The following is a 17,121-nucleotide window of genomic DNA, read 5'->3' as shown; positions in this document are numbered from 1 at the left end:
CGCATCTGCACCTTGTTGCAGTTTGTCGAAACAGAAACCACAGCATTATTGTTTTCAGTAAGCATCTAGTCAAATAAATTATGTATATGTCTTCCGTGCGAAACTAGTAATAGTTTAGTTTAGCAGGCAGATGATAGGGGTTTTTAGTAGACTCAGCTGCATTTCAGCAGCTTATTTTGAGTAAGTAGGGAGTCAAAGATGCAGTTTCTGTTGTGGCTTTTTATCTGGGGCTGTGATTCTGCTGAAGGAATTTTCGCGTAGCCGTTCTTTGATACGAGAACCGATAAAACAGAACATATGAACTTGTAGCATTAGAAAGCAGCTTTGACTTATGCTGTGTATTAGAAAGAGAAGCTGCTAGTAATTTTGTTTTGTATTTGGAAGTGGGACAAAATGCCATTAGGCTAACTCCTGCATTCTTTTCTGCTGGTACAGGAGATCCATCGTCGATTTGAAAATGCTCCTGACACAGCCAAGACAAAGGCTCTGCAAACTGTCATTGAGATGAAGGTAAATGATTGCATATAGGCAGCGGTACAATTTGTTCTCTGGAAAAAGGGTTTTCATATGAGAGGTAACCACCAAATGCCACATACTTCTGCCAGTCTTCCAATTGAAAATAAGTATCTTTATTTTATATTATTTTATTATCTATAATTATTTTATTTTTTTATTATTGATCAGTGAAGAGACAGAGCTGCTTCATGACACAATAGAAACTTGCCTTCTGTCCGCCTGCAGCAGCATATACAGATTTCTTTCAGTTAACCAGGAGTCCACTGTATTACAAGGACGGGAATGATGGATTAGTATTTTTTTTTTATTATGTGGGTTATTTTCTTTTATAGTATCAACAGTTGAAATACTGCTTTGCGTTCTGTGTGTCAACAAAGTTAGCAATTTGCAAACTCAAAACCCACTTAAAAAATGGGTCATATAGCTAGAAAGATGTTTTTATCTCATAGTAAACCTAACCTTTCTAGATGAATTTGTGATGGAATTCTTAAGGCATTAACTGAAGTATCTAATGGAACAATGGCAGCTTGCCAGGAGCTCAGGAGCCACAAGTGGAGTGTGTGGTTTATACAGCTTTATGCAATCATATTTCCTATTATACAGTCTGGAAAGTACATCTCACAGGGTTTGGACAAACACAGTTAAAAAAGAAACTGTCTTCGCAAACTATTCTTTCCCATTTTTGTATCCTCCCTTTCTCCCTCCTCCCTTATCTATGCCTTTTTCTTTTATTTTCCTTCTTTTTTTTCCCTTCCAAATCTTTCCATTTGATCTCAATGTTTTCCATAGTCATTTCCCATCTTTCTACTCTGGAGCCTTTCATTTACCGTCTTTCTTTTATTAGTCATCTTTGTGGTCCACAGTGATGAAAACTAATTGACCATCTGGTAATAATAAGCCATCTTTACTATCAAAAGAGAAACACTGGTATTTCTGGGAAATGATGTGAGAGCTGAAACTGGAGACTGTTGTAAATCACATCACCTTATTACCTCTCAAATTTTTTGTTGCAAACGTCTGCTTTACTGATTTTAACTAAAGCATCAAAAATTAAGCAGGAGATCTGACTCGATCTTCATAATGGTCCTTTAGAAAAATCTCATGAGTGAAAACCTTATATGTGAAAATCTTTCATGCTTTTTTTAGCTTTGCTTTGATTATCAGACAAAAAAAATTATGAAGGATTGGGGGATAGTTTCAAATCCTACTTGTATTTCGGGAAAAACGAAGGTTTTTTTGAGAAATGAAATTTTAAAAATAGACCTCTTTAAGAGATTACAATTTGTAAATGCATATCCACATCCATGACTATGCATGAAGCTCTGTGTGCTGTATGAATCTGTTCTTGCTGTTCCTAACACAGAAGACTTCTAAAGAAACAGTAAACCAAGTAGATTGAAAATCTCTGATGGTCCCGTAAAACTATGAGCATAATTTTAGATTGACTTTTGTGTTTTTCCAGATGTATATTTTTTAACCATGGAAATGTTTTGTATGTGGTAGATATGAGCCAGAGTACTTGAAGGATCCTCTACTGCTTCATCCACTCAAAACTAGATTGTCCACTCAAAACTAGATTGTTGAGTCTTTTCCTTGCTTGATGCTTTTTGTGTTCTCTGTTTGTGACCCTACTTAAATTACTAGCAGCACAAGCTCATTTTTTTGCCATTCTTGCAGTCACATTTTGCTGTTCATTCAGTTAGAATTAAATTTCTCCGTTTTATGCTGGCTTCGCATTACAAGGCAACCTTTTTTCATGGTCCTTTATTTATTCGTGATATACAGTGTCCCTGCCCTTTGCCATGTTTTGCTTCAGCACTAAACTCTAGCTTTCCTTGAAAGGGGTAAAAAATTGAAAAATTAGTACTTGAGCACTCAGCCAGACGCTATGTAAAAAGGGGTAGACTGATTTCTGTAGGACCTTTAGGAGTAAATTTCGAGGGCAGGTGCATGTATAAATAATTTCCTTTTTTTTTACTCTAATGGTATGTTAACAAATCATCTAACTGTGTATCTTTTAGCTGTCTTCTCTAATCATTTTTAGGATTCAAAAATTTCTTCCATGGAGCGTGGCCTCCGGGATTTGGAAGAGGAGATTCAGATGTTGAAGTCAAACGGAGCTCTCAGCACAGAGGAACGTGAAGAGGAAATGAAGCAAATGGAGGTGTACCGCAGTCATTCCAAATTCATGAAAAATAAGGTATTGAGAAAACAAATGACAGTAGTAAGATAAACTGAGCTTCGCGAACAGAGGAGAGAAATTTTCGTGCTTCAGTAAAGAGTTATGGTCTGGGTTCCCATTCAAGTGCTGCGAAACAGAATTTGTTTGTATTCTGCCACGAAGGCACTAAAATAACTTTAAAATATTTAAGAGAATTTTAAATTCAAATCTGAAAATATTATAATGGTGGTTCAGTAAGGTCAATGGCCCAAATGCTGCTTTTGCTGTCACACCTGACTTTCTTTTATTTCAGAAGGATTTTGTGTTTGTATTTAGACCATTGCTAATCCATTATAGTTTTAGATTTTATTTGGTCTAGAGTCTTTTCAAATGTAGTCTTATTGAAATAAGGAGTTTTTCTTTTCACAACTGTTGTACTATAGCTAGTCTTTTTGTTACGTAAAGGCTGAAAAGAGCATGAACTGTCACTAGAACGTTGGCTTTCCATTACACTCTCCTTCCAGCAGTGGAGTCAGAGTGGCACAGTGGTGGTGCCAATGTTAATTTGCGCCGTTCAGAATACAGGGCAAATAGAACAGTGAGACATGTCGATCCTCAGGTATAAAGATGGATGCTGACTATTGAATTGTCTGCAGCCAAAAGGCAGTTCGTTCTTTGTTTCTCCCAGAGAAGGGTTTCTCAGTCTTGCAGCGGGCCCTAACATTTTCTAATGAAGATTCAGGCCACCTGGTACAGTAAATGTGGGTATATTGTGAGCAGTCCTGCTTTTCTTGGTTAGCTTTTGTGTACTCCCTGGAACAGAGGTTGATAGTTACTCTACTGGGTCCTGAATGATTGTAACCTACTGCATTTGTCCTGCTTGACATTATTTGTTGAAATAAGAATGCTGGAGAAAGTTTCTTGGAGAAGTGTTACTTGCCCTGAAGTAGAGAAGTGTAATACCTATGTGTTTCTTCCACTGCCCTCATGCCAACTCACCGATTTGCCTCAGGACAACCACATCTGTTCTTTTGTACTTTTGCCCTTTATCCCACGGAGTTACTTCAAGCAACTAAAGGATACCCCCTTCAGACTAGGAATGGAGAGACTGTTTCAGCACCTCTTCCCTCCATCCTTGCTTCTTCCCTGCTTGCTTTCCTCCCTTGTTAGCAACTCTGCAGTTTCCCCTGCTCCTCTCCCTCTGTGGGCCTGTAGGTCTGTTCAGCTGCTCAGTTGCTGGATCTCTTCTGTCTACTGTGTCTGCTCAGTTATTTTCCTGCAGAAAATGTGCTCCTTTTTGATAGTTATTCACTCTTGACTTGTAGCCGGCTCCAATCTTGAGATCTTGCTGTCCTACCTTGTTTTGTAACTGCACATTTATTTTTTCAGTATTATATTGTATAATCTGTGGCTGTGTCTTAATTTTGTTTCCCTTAAACTGAAAAATACCCCTTTTCCTATCCTGTTTTCTTCATGAATTCCAGTTGCAAAACTGTTGGGTGAAGTGCCCCATACTTGACATATATAAGCATGACCATAACTATACATGTTTGTTTCATCATCAACTTCTTGTCTGGCAGCCTGGATGAGATTACAGAGACGGTAAACTTGAGAAGACCGAACGAAGAGTGGAAGAGAAAAGGAGTGACCAGCATTGATCCTTCTGTTCAGTTCTTTGTCACTTCTGGTTACTTGGGTTGAACCAGGCTGACTAGAAGCTGACAAACGATAAACATTTAAAAACATAACAATGTCGTGACAGGTAGAACAACTGAAGGAAGAGCTAAGTGCCAAAGAGGCTCAAGGGGAGGACCTGAAAAAAAGAGTGGCTGGTCTGCAGGCCGAGGTCTCTGCAGTAAGATTCATCTTCTGTGTGCAGTGGCCATTCACTGGGGCTTTCTAGCTCTCTGGCTTTCGGGGTAGCTTCTCTTCTCTTCTTTACAACTTGATATAACAGTAGAACTAACAGCCTGCTCGGCATTGCAGCTGCCTTTCTGTTCACGTGGTTTTGGTGTCCCTAACATCACTCTGCAACTGAACGGCTGTGTGTGTTTTGTTACCGTTTCTGTAATGGTATGGATTGGTTTAGCAGTAACTTACTCTTCTCTCTCGAAGCAAATTTCCAAAAGTATTCAGCACCCATTTGGGGGCCAGGCTTTCAAAGAGGTTTGATTTCCCCAGTAAAACAAAAAGAACTTGAAAACGTGTGCTAAACGCTCTGAATGTTTTTTCACAAAAAAAACCCCAAAAGCCGGATGCTGAACGCTTTTTAAAACTGATTGTTTAATTTTACCAGCATGAATTCAGGCTATTCCTTCGCTGTGGAAGTGGTGCATTTGCTGAGTGGTGATAGTGTCTCATCGAGAGGAGAGATGTGAGCACTTAATGCTGCTTTAATGTCCCGTGCAACTTGGAATGGTGTGCACTGTATTCTCCCGAAAGAGCAGCCTGGGCTTACAGCTCTGAACATCCCTCTCTGGGCATTTCCAGAGAGGATGATCCCAGGGTGCTGCTTGGGAATGTTAATGCTGGTGAAATGTGGTTGCATTCAGATGAGAGCATTTCACCAAAACACAAGTATTCAGAGTACACATCACTTCTGAAATGCCTCCAGAAAGAATTTATCTTTTCAAAGAAAGACGCAACTGGTTTGAGAAAGTTTTCCTATAGTTCAGGCTACCAACTATTTTCAAAATTTTGTGGCTGAAATTTTAAAGCTGGCTTTTTTGTTTACACATTCCAGAAAACATAACTAGCAGTCAATAGTTGCTGTCTTCCTAGCTATTCTGCTGCGCCTGGCAGCATTGTGCAGCTGGTGGTATTGGCCAGTAGCTGACCGCAGAGATAGTGCTGCTGACATCTTTGGTATCTAATTTAAAGAGGTAGTGAAAACATTCTGTAGGTGTACTTGCTTTTAGTAAAAATATGAAAAAAACAACCTAGTATATTTGAATTAAGTGAACAATAGACTATTGAATGGTTCTATAAGTTAAATTCTTCTTACACTCATTCCCAGTATTCCATTTTAATAAATTAGGTTGTGTGAGGTTTTTTGAGATACATGTACTCCTTCTTCCACTCCCCTTCTTCTGTATCTCCTCGTGTATGCGGTTTCACATTGGGACACAGGAGTCCTCGATAACATCTTTTGATGCTATTTTCATACTCTACTGGTAAAGAGTTTTCTTTCTTTAATTGCCCGTTATTGAAACAGTGTTGTCAAGATAAAACCACATTTACTCAAGCTTTTCCTCTCAGTTATTTGTACTAGAACAGGCATTTATTCTAATTAAAAATTAAAAATTAAAAAAAAAAATTATAGCTTATATCAGTTTTTGTTCTGGACACATTCTCCAATATGGAAGATGACCTTGAAATTTTTTTTAGTTTGGTGTTCTTCAATTTCCATTTTGAAGGATTGGACAGCATACTTTGGAGATCAAGGGATTTTTTTTTTAATGTCACAAACAAAATTGTTGAGTTAAGAAATGGAAAACTCTTTAGAGAAATATCCATCTCTGCTATATAATATCTAGAAGTAAAACATTGCTATTTTATTCTGTAAGATGCAGAAGGCAAACCAGAAGGTTGGTTATAAACTTTGGCAGAAGTCTACCTTCAAGCTCCCTATCCTCTTTAATTAAAACTTTATTTTTTTTCTTCAGGTTTACATCAAAATTGTCCTGGGTGATGACTGCACTTAAAATGAGATTTCGTGTCATTTCAGTGCTTTGCTTTAAAAATTTCTTAGTGTTTGCCTCTTTGAATGATAATCCAACCTACATTTGTTAAAATAAATTGGCATTTCCATACTGATTTAATTCACTAAAGTAAATCTAGGAAATTGCTCTTTAAAAAGTGCAATTCCAAAGACAGTTTTCATGTTGTTTTGACATATATTTGCATTTGCTTTAAATAGCTTCCATAAATTAAAAAGGTATTTCTTAGAAGAGTGAAATGCTAATTTCGTAAATAGTGGGGAAAGTAAAGGTGTCTTTAGATATTCTGTAAGCATGAGGCTGGATCGAGAAATGGAGAGAGAGACAGAAACTCACGGGTCTGACATTTCAAAGCAAGCATCAGGTGTCTGAGAGACACCTTGTAGGTATCTTCTCTCTTCTGACATTACAGAGTAAGGGTACTTTCTCATTACAGTTTTGCTTCAGTAAAAGCTTATCCCTGCTAAGTAACTGCTTTTGGTCAGTCCTCTGGAAAGTGGCTAAGAACAGATGGACTGTTAAAAAGAACCCCTCTTGAAAAATGGGTGCTACTGCTCCTGCCTCTTTTTTCCTAGCATCTTCTGCTCATGACACAAATTTTTGCTGGCCTTCCATTCAAGAGAACTAAAGGCTTCACCATTCTGTGGGAGAAGTTTAGAGTATCATGCTGTGTGTTGGTAGTTACGGGAATTCATAGTTATTTTTGTAAGGCTGATATAATTTTTTTTTCCTTTGCCCATCTTGTCTTTCCTTTTCAGATTGGTCAGGTGAAACAGGAGCTGTCACGCAAAGACACCGAGCTGCTGGCCTTGCAGACAAAGCTGGAGACCCTCACGAATCAGTTCTCTGACAGCAAGCAACACATCGAAGTTCTGAAAGAGTCTCTTACGGCTAAAGAGCAAAGAGCTGCTATCCTGCAGACAGAGGTGAAATGGGCAATTCTGTGCTGACTGGCTTTGCCTGGAGAAAGAGAGAAAAAGCCTTATATTTTGTCTTCTTGCTTAGGTTTTACTATCCCGTAGTTATTCAGCACTACTTGTTCCGAGCACGTGGTATCGCTGATTATGTGTTTGATTCTCTAGGTCAGGGGATTGATTGTAAAGACAAAGAGGTGTACGTGAGTGCAGCATCTTCCTGTGAATGAACACACACTCCTACGACGTGCTCCGCTAACAGTCAGGCAGTGGTACTATTTTTCCCATGCACAGCTAAATTGGCACTTGCAGTGCCTAAGCGAGGGGAATTTATTTTCCATGGTCTTGTAGCTGAAAAAGAGCAGAGAAAGGGAGAGTGTTCCAGTAGCCTACAGCTTGCTGAGGCGTCGCTGCCACTGGCAGCATGTACAGGAACTCTTGCGTGTAACCTTGTGCTCACATCTGAAATACGGGCTTCGTGTTTTATGATGCATATTCCAAGATAAAGGAAGAATATTTTCAAAACTCTGTTTTGATAACAAATGCTTAATAAATTCCCATATACTGTAAGATACGGAGCACTGGAACAGGCTGCCCAGGGAGGTTGTGGAGTCTCCTTCTCTGGAGATATTCAAGACCCGCCTGGACAAGGTCCTGTGCAGCCTGCTGTGGGTGACCCTGCTTCGGCGGGGGGGTTGGACTAGATGACCCACAGAGGTCCCTTCCAACCCCTACTATTCTGTGATTCTGTGATTCTGTGATCTAGCTGAACATCAAATGGAGAATAAGTATAGCATAAATTTTTGGCTGCTGGGCATTCTTGGAGAAGCATGAAATGTTGTGTGAAGGCAGTGTTTCCGTCCCCCGGCTCGGAACATTGCAGTGGTAGAAGCAGCCCAAAAGATGGCACCCAAGCATCAAGAAATGGTTGTGTGGGTACAGCTAAAGCAGTGAAAAGACAAAGGAGCTAGGAAATAGGCATGCAGAAACTTTGCGGGTAACGCTGGTAGAAAGATTCCATATTAGAAGAGTTTAAGAGGATTTTTTTGAACTTTTTACCCTCATGTAGCTTTCCTTTAGCCATGTTCAGCGAGTCTGTGGGTGTACATGGCCTTGTCTACCTGCAGAAATCAAGTTGCATAGTAAATATCTTTTGATGTTCTAAGATGGCTTTTCTGATTACTCTCAGATTTATGTACAAGATGAAACTGCAGAATGAGTTTCCTTTAAAGCAGTGATGTTGTAGCATGACAGTGAAAGACGGTGAGTGACTTGCAGGGAGAGAGAATATCTATTAGATTTAACTGACACAGATATGGAAGGAAATTCGGACAGGGCAAGTTTATCTGGGTCTGAAACTAAGGCAGCAATTTTAAAGTTTAAGTACAAATTGAGAATGATAGCTCTGTGTTAAACTGAATTGTATTAACAGATAATTTCAGCTGGGTGAATAATTTAAGGTGACTGAACAGGTAGCAGATGGAGAGGCATTAAACTTCTCTGGAACAAAAAGAAAAGTATGCACTCAAAATCTATCTTTTCTTTTTTAAATGCAGTTAAAAACTTGCCTTCCTAGTGTGCTATTTGACAAAGAAAATGGGTTAAGGGATCAGTTTTACTTGTGACTTAATTCTACAAGCTAGAAACTTTAATTTTGAATTTCTGCTTTTATTTTATATTAATACTTTTGGCTTATTCACTTGAGACAAGGTTCACTTTTATTAGTTTGTGTAACTGTGAAAGTGTGCTAGTTTACAATCATAAATTTCTGGTTAAATTCCTTCTTGCTGGTCAGGAATGTATCCTAGATTTGTACATGTTTCTTTTAACAAATATTTACATTTCAAAATATCATTGGAAGTAGGTATTAGGTAAATGAGCGTTGTAAAATGAAAATTGCAGATTTTGATCAATTACAGTGATTGAAAATAATATAGATGTATTAAATCACGTGCAGTATTGTGACAAACCTATGGAGCTAGAAATGCATTTTTCTTCTTAATTTTAAATAATACAAAGTAGTACTTTTCTGCCCATGAGAGATTAAGTTCTTGGAAGAAGGTACTTTATTTCAAGTTAAAAGACTTCAGCAGATGGTCATAATTTCAGCTGTTATGGTAGATAAACATATTTATTCAAATAAAATGTATGTAATTGAAGCGAAGTATTTAAAAACAAAAAGACTTGGTTACACACCATTGGTAGATACTCTTGATAGTTATTCGGAACATTTTGATTTTGTTTTAGCTGAAGGACAAAGGACTTTTTTTTATATAGAAAATTATTCTACTCTCAAACTTGTAATATTACCAAATAATCATTGAGAAAATTTGTTCTTCACTGGGTTCTTTGGCCTGAGATTCTCATATAGCACCACAATACAAAACCAAATGTGATTCTTCCTCTGAAATACGCAAACCCTTTTCTACCAACAAAATGTGGCTGAAAGGTGGGGAGGGAGGAGGGTGTGCAGGGAGAGAGGTATTTTCTACTGACTGCTCTTAGTTTATTCACATAGTTTGCTTCCAGATATCGGAAGTGAAACAGAAGAACTGCCGTAACAGCGAAAGATGATTTTCTGCCAGTCTGTCGTTCAGTAAGAAGTTGCTGTGGAGCTAAAACCGTAACAATGCTGCTGTCGAATGAAGTTTTTATGACAGGTCTAATGGATTCAGTACAGTCTGGCACGTTCTCCACAGTAAGATGTGGCAGTCTGGTATGGATTTAACACATAGCAAGTGTTGGTCATCAGGCCGTTCCGTTGTGTCAGAGTAGATATTTGGAATGATCCCTTTATGTTCCTGAGAATGTTTATGTAATTCCAAGACGATATTTATACTTTTTTGAAAGATAATCACGTCTTTTTCATCCTTGCTGATGTTCTTGACAGAAAGCTCAGCAACTCATCGTACACGGTTACGTTTCTCCTGTCTTCAAGTGATCCTTTCAAGTGTAGGATTGGAACACATAGATAAAATACAGCATTGAGATGTTTATCGTTGCATCCTGGGATGTATTTGGGGTCTTTTTTAAGGAAGAGGTATCTTTCTATGCAAGAGTTTTCACTGAGAATAGGGTAGCAACGTGAGATCCTGCCGGTCCTCACTTGTTAACAGCACTGGTCAAGGCTAAGACATAACTAGCTTCTCTCTGTCCACCTCCAGAGAGTTATGAGGAGGGAGAGAGGTGCATTTTTGTTTTTGTTGTCTTATATTGGCAGACATCTTCATAGGGGATTGGTATTTTAAGGTCATATTTAAATAAGCATTTTGAGAGAAAAGAGCATACCTTCATAAGCTTCTGCCTTTTAGTCTTCTGTTAAAGAAAACTGCAGGTGGGTGAGGAAAAGATGTTGGTATAATATCTCAAAAATGGATTTGCTGCCTGCCACACTAGAACTACAAAGAACAGTGAGCTGTTTGTGGGGTGTTTATCTTGAGGGCTATTGGGTGGAGCAGGTGTTGTGGTTAACTTTTCAATTTGTGAAGGAACCTTTAAAAGTAGCTCTAAAAATGTACAATCTCATTGTAAACAAAATAAAAAATAAATCCATATTTATTTTGGAATTAAGACTTCATCCATATAAAGTCTGTGTTTTGCCCAGCGAACCCTTTAGCTTAGGTCAGTGCCAGAAAGTAAGTGGCTTCAATCAGAGGTTAAATTAATCAGTGAGAACATTCCCTGTTATTTTTGTATACTACCCACTCTGGCATGGATCTGTAATTGGTGTGTTCCATATGGTAAATTCAGACTGATATTCAGTAGAAAAATGAATCCAGTCCTCTGGAAGCATTTTATTTTCTCTGAATGACTCAGTAGAGCATAAAATTCTCTCAGAGTCGTTCCTTATTGGGGCTTATGCATTTTGAAACTATAGTAGACTCTCCCAAATCAGAGACAGTCAGGGAGCGGATCACATTTAGTGAGGAATGTGCGAATGCGAGCTGGGCACCTCTGGCAAGACTTGTTAGTACCAGCTACGTTAAGACATCTGCTGACACCTGCAAGCATTAAGCTCAGCTCACAGAACTGAGTTCTCTGTGTTCAGGCATTTAATACCACGTGCTAGAGATTGTGGAAGAATAGTTGAACTGATTTTTTGATCTGAGCTGGCCCTGGAAGGAGAACATCTGTCCTACATTGAATTCATAACCCTAGTGAGAACCAAGCAGTCTCTGCACAAAGCCAGGTGTGTGCCCCTCTGCTCCATGACATGGCCATGTAAGCAAAGTTGTCCAAATAGCTGGGAGCTGCTATGTTCATAAAGAATTCATTCTAAATTCTTCTACAGGACCATACTGGATACTGCTGCAATTTGTATAGGAAGGTGAAGAGTCAATTCTAATATAATAAACAAGAAATGTCAGTTTCAAAAATAGAGAATTTAGTCTTGTGAACTACCACTGCCTTCCAAATCGGTCAGTAAACGTAGCTTTTAAGTCTTAATTGCAGACTATGCTTTCAGTAAAACAGCTTAACTCTTAGTGTATTTACATGATGCGTTTGCAGGATAGTAATAGAATGTGACAAAACCGATGCTTTTTAAAATATACTGATTTCAGTTACTTGGAGACTTCACACAGCAATATCTACAGTAGGATACAAGCACCATTTCACCTCGCATACCAAATACAATTTTATGTCTTCCTCTGTGCCTTTGGCAATTATCTTTGAATTCTGAGTGCTGACATGCATGGAATTACATCAGCATCTACTTTAAAAAGTAGCTGTCTCTTGTTAGAGACCATAGCAAGCTCTAAACACCCATTTCAGGACTGCTATTCTGTCTGTTTCTTTTGCTGCCGTTATTGTAGTCATACCAAGAGAGAATAAAAGTTTTTGAGTTTTGCCATTACAGAGACATCAGGGCTTGGATGTAGTAAATGGGAGACTGTACCTTCTGATATAACTGAATGGTTCACTGGTCTAAGTCAGTAGTTCAGCCGTGGTTTGAACAGCTGGCAGGTAGATGGGAAGAATCACTCAGTCCCAGGAAGGGAGTAGAGCACTGTTTCTTCTAGGCATCACTGACGTCTTCCTAAATCTGAGTGGGATTCACCAGTGTCATAATACTCTGATTGCTACTGTACGGTGTGGATGATGGTAAAAATGAGAAAAAACCATTTGTGCAACCGAAGTCCTATTGACTCAAGCTCCTGAGTCAGTTTGGAAACTGATTGTGGACTTTTGAAAATTTTAGTGATTTCCCTAAGCCCTAAGTTGGGAATATTCTGAAAGCTAAGTCTTTAAGTACAGAATCCAGGATTTTTTAAAAGGCTTAAGAATAAATTCAATATTGTGTCATTTATTGTGTTTACTCTGCTAGTCATTGGAGCTGCTAATAGTTCTAGTTTTTCTTAGAAATTTGGAATTCTGCATGCTTACTGTATGGCTATACGTATTAGGAACAGAGTCACAGAGTATTATTTACTGCTGCTGGAAAACTCTGTGAAGGCAGATCAGTGGTTCCCAACACAGCATTTCATACATGGTTCTTACAGTGAAGAAATTAAAGTCTTACATATGGTACCCAGCTGAAAAGAGTTACCTGTTCTGTCTCTACCTAGGAAGGCTAGGGTGTTGAAGATGGCAACAAATGTGCTAATTTTGCTAAAACTTCATGGGAAATTTGATGGTATGTGCAGGTCAAGGTAGCAAGCCCATTATTATACGAAGGACTAGCAGTCCTGCAGCTGAGCTGTACCGTAAGATTTTACTGGCTGTGCATAATTAAAGACATGGCAGTCTATGACAGTGAAAGCAGTTAGGCTAACCCGGTGTTAAGACAACACCATCCAAGACGCAGCAGTCAGGAGAAGGGGTGTCAGCACCTCAGTAGCTGTTTGCCTACTCGTTTCCATGTGCAGAGAAAATCCAAAGCTGACTTTGTTGAAGTTGGCATCACCTGACTCCCACAGACCTCAGTTCTTGTCACTGTGGGAGGATGCCATACATAAACTGAGCTGACGTGGGTAAACAAGTGCAGTGTTCTGCCAGGAATAGTGCGAAGGGGATGATTGTGTGTCCTGCCAGCCTTTGAAAATAGTCTTGAAAGTGTTTTCTGTGGTTTCCTAGGCAGGGACCTCACACAAATAAAACCAGGAAGGCAATTTACCCCAAACCGTAAGCTAATATAGAGTTCAAAGAGAATAATCGATCAGAAGATGGAAAGCATTCTGTGGATAAATTTCTGTTTGCGGATATTCTCTTTTCGCTTCATACTGTGCTGTAGGCATCTGGACCATCTCAAATATTTTGCAACACAGCTGTGGAGAGTATGTGGGTTTTCTTGTGAGGTGGATTTTCAGTTTCCCTTCAAGAATTAATAGCAGTGACTCTTAGCTTTAATATTAGCAATATCCATAGGAGAACATACCTAACGAATCTATAAAACTGCATGTTTTTTAAAAGAAGACAAAGCCTTATCCACCTGCTAAACTTTTCATTACAAATGGTAGCAATTCTATAAATCATATTTGGGTAGTACCTGATACTCTAATATCACTGCACGATATACTCCGCGCCCCACTTGCTGGGTGAGAGGTCAGGAATGCAATTTTAATAACATGTGTGCAAGTGAGAAGGGTCCAGACGCAGAGGTGGCCGCAGGGTTGCGGTGCTGGTGTGGAGAGTTCTAGTTCTGGGCTCCCCAGTTCAAGAAAGATGAGGAGCTACTGGAGAGAGTCCAGCGGAGGGCTACGAGGATGAGGAGGGGACTGGAGCATCTCCCTTACAAGGAGAGGCTGAGGGAGCTGGGCTTGTTCAGCCTGGAGAAGAGAAGGCTGAGAGGGGACCTAATAAATGCTTACAAATATCTGCAGGGTGGGGGTCAGGAGGATGGGGCCAAGCTCTTTCCAGTGGTGCCCAGCAACAGGACAAGGGGCAATGGGCACAAACTGAGGCACAGTAAGTTCTGTCTGAACATGAGGAAGAACTTCTTCCCTCTGAGGGTGACGGAGTCCTGGCCCAGGCTGCCCAGGGAGGTTGTGGAGTCTCCTTCTCTGGAGATATTCAAACCCCGCCTGGACAAGGTCCTGTGCAGCCTGCTCTGGGTGACCCTGCTTTGGCAGGGGGTTGGACTGGGTGACCCACAGAGGTCCCTTCTGACCCCTACTATTCTGTGATTCTGTGATTCTGTGAGAACAGGGAAGTTCTCTTCCCCACTGGCAAGTGCTTATTGCTCTGTGTAAAAGGAATCGGACGGGAGAGCAAAGGATTTTGTGGGCATGACATACTGTAAATGTAGAGCTTTAGAGGCAACTTTCCCATTAGCAGGTCGAAATAAAGTGGAATTAGAATAACACATTAAAACGAAATGTTGCTCAAAATACAGTGAGTATAGTGACTACCTAAATCATTTCCCCAGCTGAAGTTGTCCAAGTCGTCTTTTCACTTCACGTCTCTGCTAGCCTATGCTGTGCAGGAGGACCAAGAAATTCATTGATCACCCTGTTTACTCTGTGTGACTGATGTTCTGTAGTGGATTCGGCTAACAGGAACCAGATCTGATACTGTCAGAGAAGATTAGCAGCAAGCAGGCAGATTGGAGCTCTGCCTGAATGCTGAGTGGACAGGGGTCAGTGGGTTTCTTTTGTTGTCTCGAGCAGGTTGGTGGTGTTGGATTTCGTATTCCACAGTGGTCTTTGAGATTAGTCTGTGCGCTGTGGTGACCTTTTTCTTCTCATCATATTTATATTCAGATAGCTCTGAATTATTTTCCCATTTCTTTTCTCTTGTGGGCTCTGTGTTTCATTTGTGTAAGAGAAATGCAGAGAGAAAAGCAAAAGCTCCTCAACATGCAGTTCTGAAGTTTGAGGGTACCATAGAATTTCCAGAGTTTCTAAACTTACTGCGGCCGTGGGAGCTCTAAGTATGTTTATGCATCCAAATTGCACCCACAATACTCTGTGTCATTTTTTTTCCATTTTATCTTTACTATGAAAGTTTTGTACTAAGAGTCAGTGTTTAAAGCTCTGAACATTAGTAATGTTTCGAATCAAGGGGTCAGTTTTCCCGTATATGAGAGAACTTCTCAACAGCACATTGTGTTGGCTTCTACTTTGAGGAAAAAAATTCCAGACTTCTATCTTAGAACACTGAGTTATGTCAGAAGTATGGTTTAAGATTTTCCAAGAAGGATCATTAGTCTCATATAATTTGGGAATAAAACTTTTGGTTGTTTTTACTGTTTAGTCTCTTACAACTTGTGATGACTGTTTTATCACAAGCTTACGTATCTTGAACAGTCTTAAAGTAAGGGATGTTAGTTTTCTGAATCTACTTGTAATTTGACAGCACTCGTGGAAGTGTGGTTTAATTTTTCTAAAATTTCTTTCCTTCAGTGCTAAACAAACTCTGTTTCTGCATGTCTGAATCTAGGTGGATGCGTTACGGTTACGTCTGGAAGAGAAGGAGACTATGCTAAATAAGAAGACAAAGCAGATTCAGGAGATGGCAGAGGAGAAGGGGACTCAAGCAGGAGAGATCCACGACCTCAAGGACATGTTAGAGGTGAAGGAACGCAAAGTTAATGTTCTTCAGAAGAAGGTAAGATTGTAGAGGTTGAAGTCAGATACACGTCTGGGATGTGTCTTAGTTTCTGAGTCTGTCAAAAAGTCTGAACTAGAATTTACGTTTGAGAGATGAGTGATTGAGTCCATGTAATGGGAAGATGGTGAATGATGAATTTCAGTTTGAAGTTTTGAGGAAAAAAATAGAAAGAATGCAAAGCAGAGGCCGTTGCCTTTCAGTGGTTGCATGTGCTGCTTCTGCTCCTATTCACTATTGACAATGGCTGAAGTATTTATACAAGGGCACATCACCTAAAAAAACCCATCCTCTCACACCCAGCACCTTAACAAAGCCATGCTGGTCTGAAGCACAGGGCACGGCGGGACTGTGACTTCAGTACGTGACCAAGTGAATGAGGGGCTGTGTCAGCAGAAGCAATTAGGATGATTCCTCTCTAACGTGCTGAGAAAAGTTCAGGAAGAACTTTGTGTAACTTTCATTAGAAATGCTGTTTTATCATACTTAATATTTCTTGGGAACTGATAGAATAGAATAATCAGGGTTCAGACTATCCTGCATAGCTTTCTGGACAAGAAAATGTAGACCTTATCAGTGAAATGGGGGAGGTCTGGATAAGAAAAAGTAGACCCCGTCGGAGAAATTAGAGAGGTTTCCCGAAGGGCGTTGAGTCCTAGGGCAATGAATGTCATCATGGATGATTGTTTGCGACTTGCACACGGTATATCCCAAACTGCTGCTACACGTGGTAAAAAGAGAGAAATGCGTGTATCACAATAAATTTTAATTTACAGAATATTTTTTCCTCTGTATCTTTCGAGAAGCTGCTTTTGGAGCTTGTATTCAATGTATTCGGCTGTGAATGTGGTTGAGTTTTTTTCTAGACCTTTAAGTAATTCTGTGGAATTCTTGTGATTTTGATAGTTCAGAGTATTGATTAATTTCTGATGCCTGGCCATTGCCTTTTCTTCTAGTACGTAGCGATGAATCATGAGGGTTTAGGTCACGTTCAGTTCTGTTACAGCAAATGTCATGCAGGAATGGAAGCTCAGATATGGAGTTTAGCCATAAAGAAGTCATTAATAATTCTAGAACAGAGCCCTAATTCCCAGTCTTCATGGTCTCATTTTTTTGACCGTTCATCTTTTTAGAAACACTTTTAGATTTCTAATGTTTGTACCGTGCTTTCTTTTGTTTTCAAAATTGGTCGTGCACACTCCAAACATTGGTTGAGATCCCATCTGAACGTTAACCAAGAAGTGGGGAATCTGACATTTGCATA

The 17,121-nt window shown here is 39.6% G+C and overlaps 1 protein-coding gene across 15 annotated transcripts in view; it reads left to right on the top strand.

Moving 5' to 3' along the window:
* The window catches only part of ERC1 (ELKS/RAB6-interacting/CAST family member 1), a 305,098-nt gene that overhangs the window by 81,750 nt on the left and 206,227 nt on the right, over positions 1-17,121 (top strand). For 10 of the 15 annotated variants that reach the window (XM_075428695.1, XM_075428694.1, XM_075428693.1 and 7 more), the window contains exons 4-8: positions 436-510; positions 2,561-2,716; positions 4,440-4,523; positions 7,155-7,322; positions 15,690-15,857. In XM_075428695.1, the coding sequence (XP_075284810.1) occupies positions 436-510; positions 2,561-2,716; positions 4,440-4,523; positions 7,155-7,322; positions 15,690-15,857 (651 nt within the window). The remainder of the gene's footprint in view (positions 1-435; positions 511-2,560; positions 2,717-4,439; positions 4,524-7,154; positions 7,323-15,689; positions 15,858-17,121) is intronic. The other 5 variants (XM_075428699.1, XM_075428697.1, XM_075428696.1 and 2 more) reach the window with 1 other exon arrangement.

The sequence above is a fragment of the Opisthocomus hoazin genome, chromosome 8 (genome assembly GCF_030867145.1).
Source record: "Opisthocomus hoazin isolate bOpiHoa1 chromosome 8, bOpiHoa1.hap1, whole genome shotgun sequence".
NCBI lineage: Eukaryota > Metazoa > Chordata > Aves > Opisthocomiformes > Opisthocomidae > Opisthocomus > Opisthocomus hoazin.
This window is presented reverse-complemented; position numbering and strand designations above follow the sequence as displayed.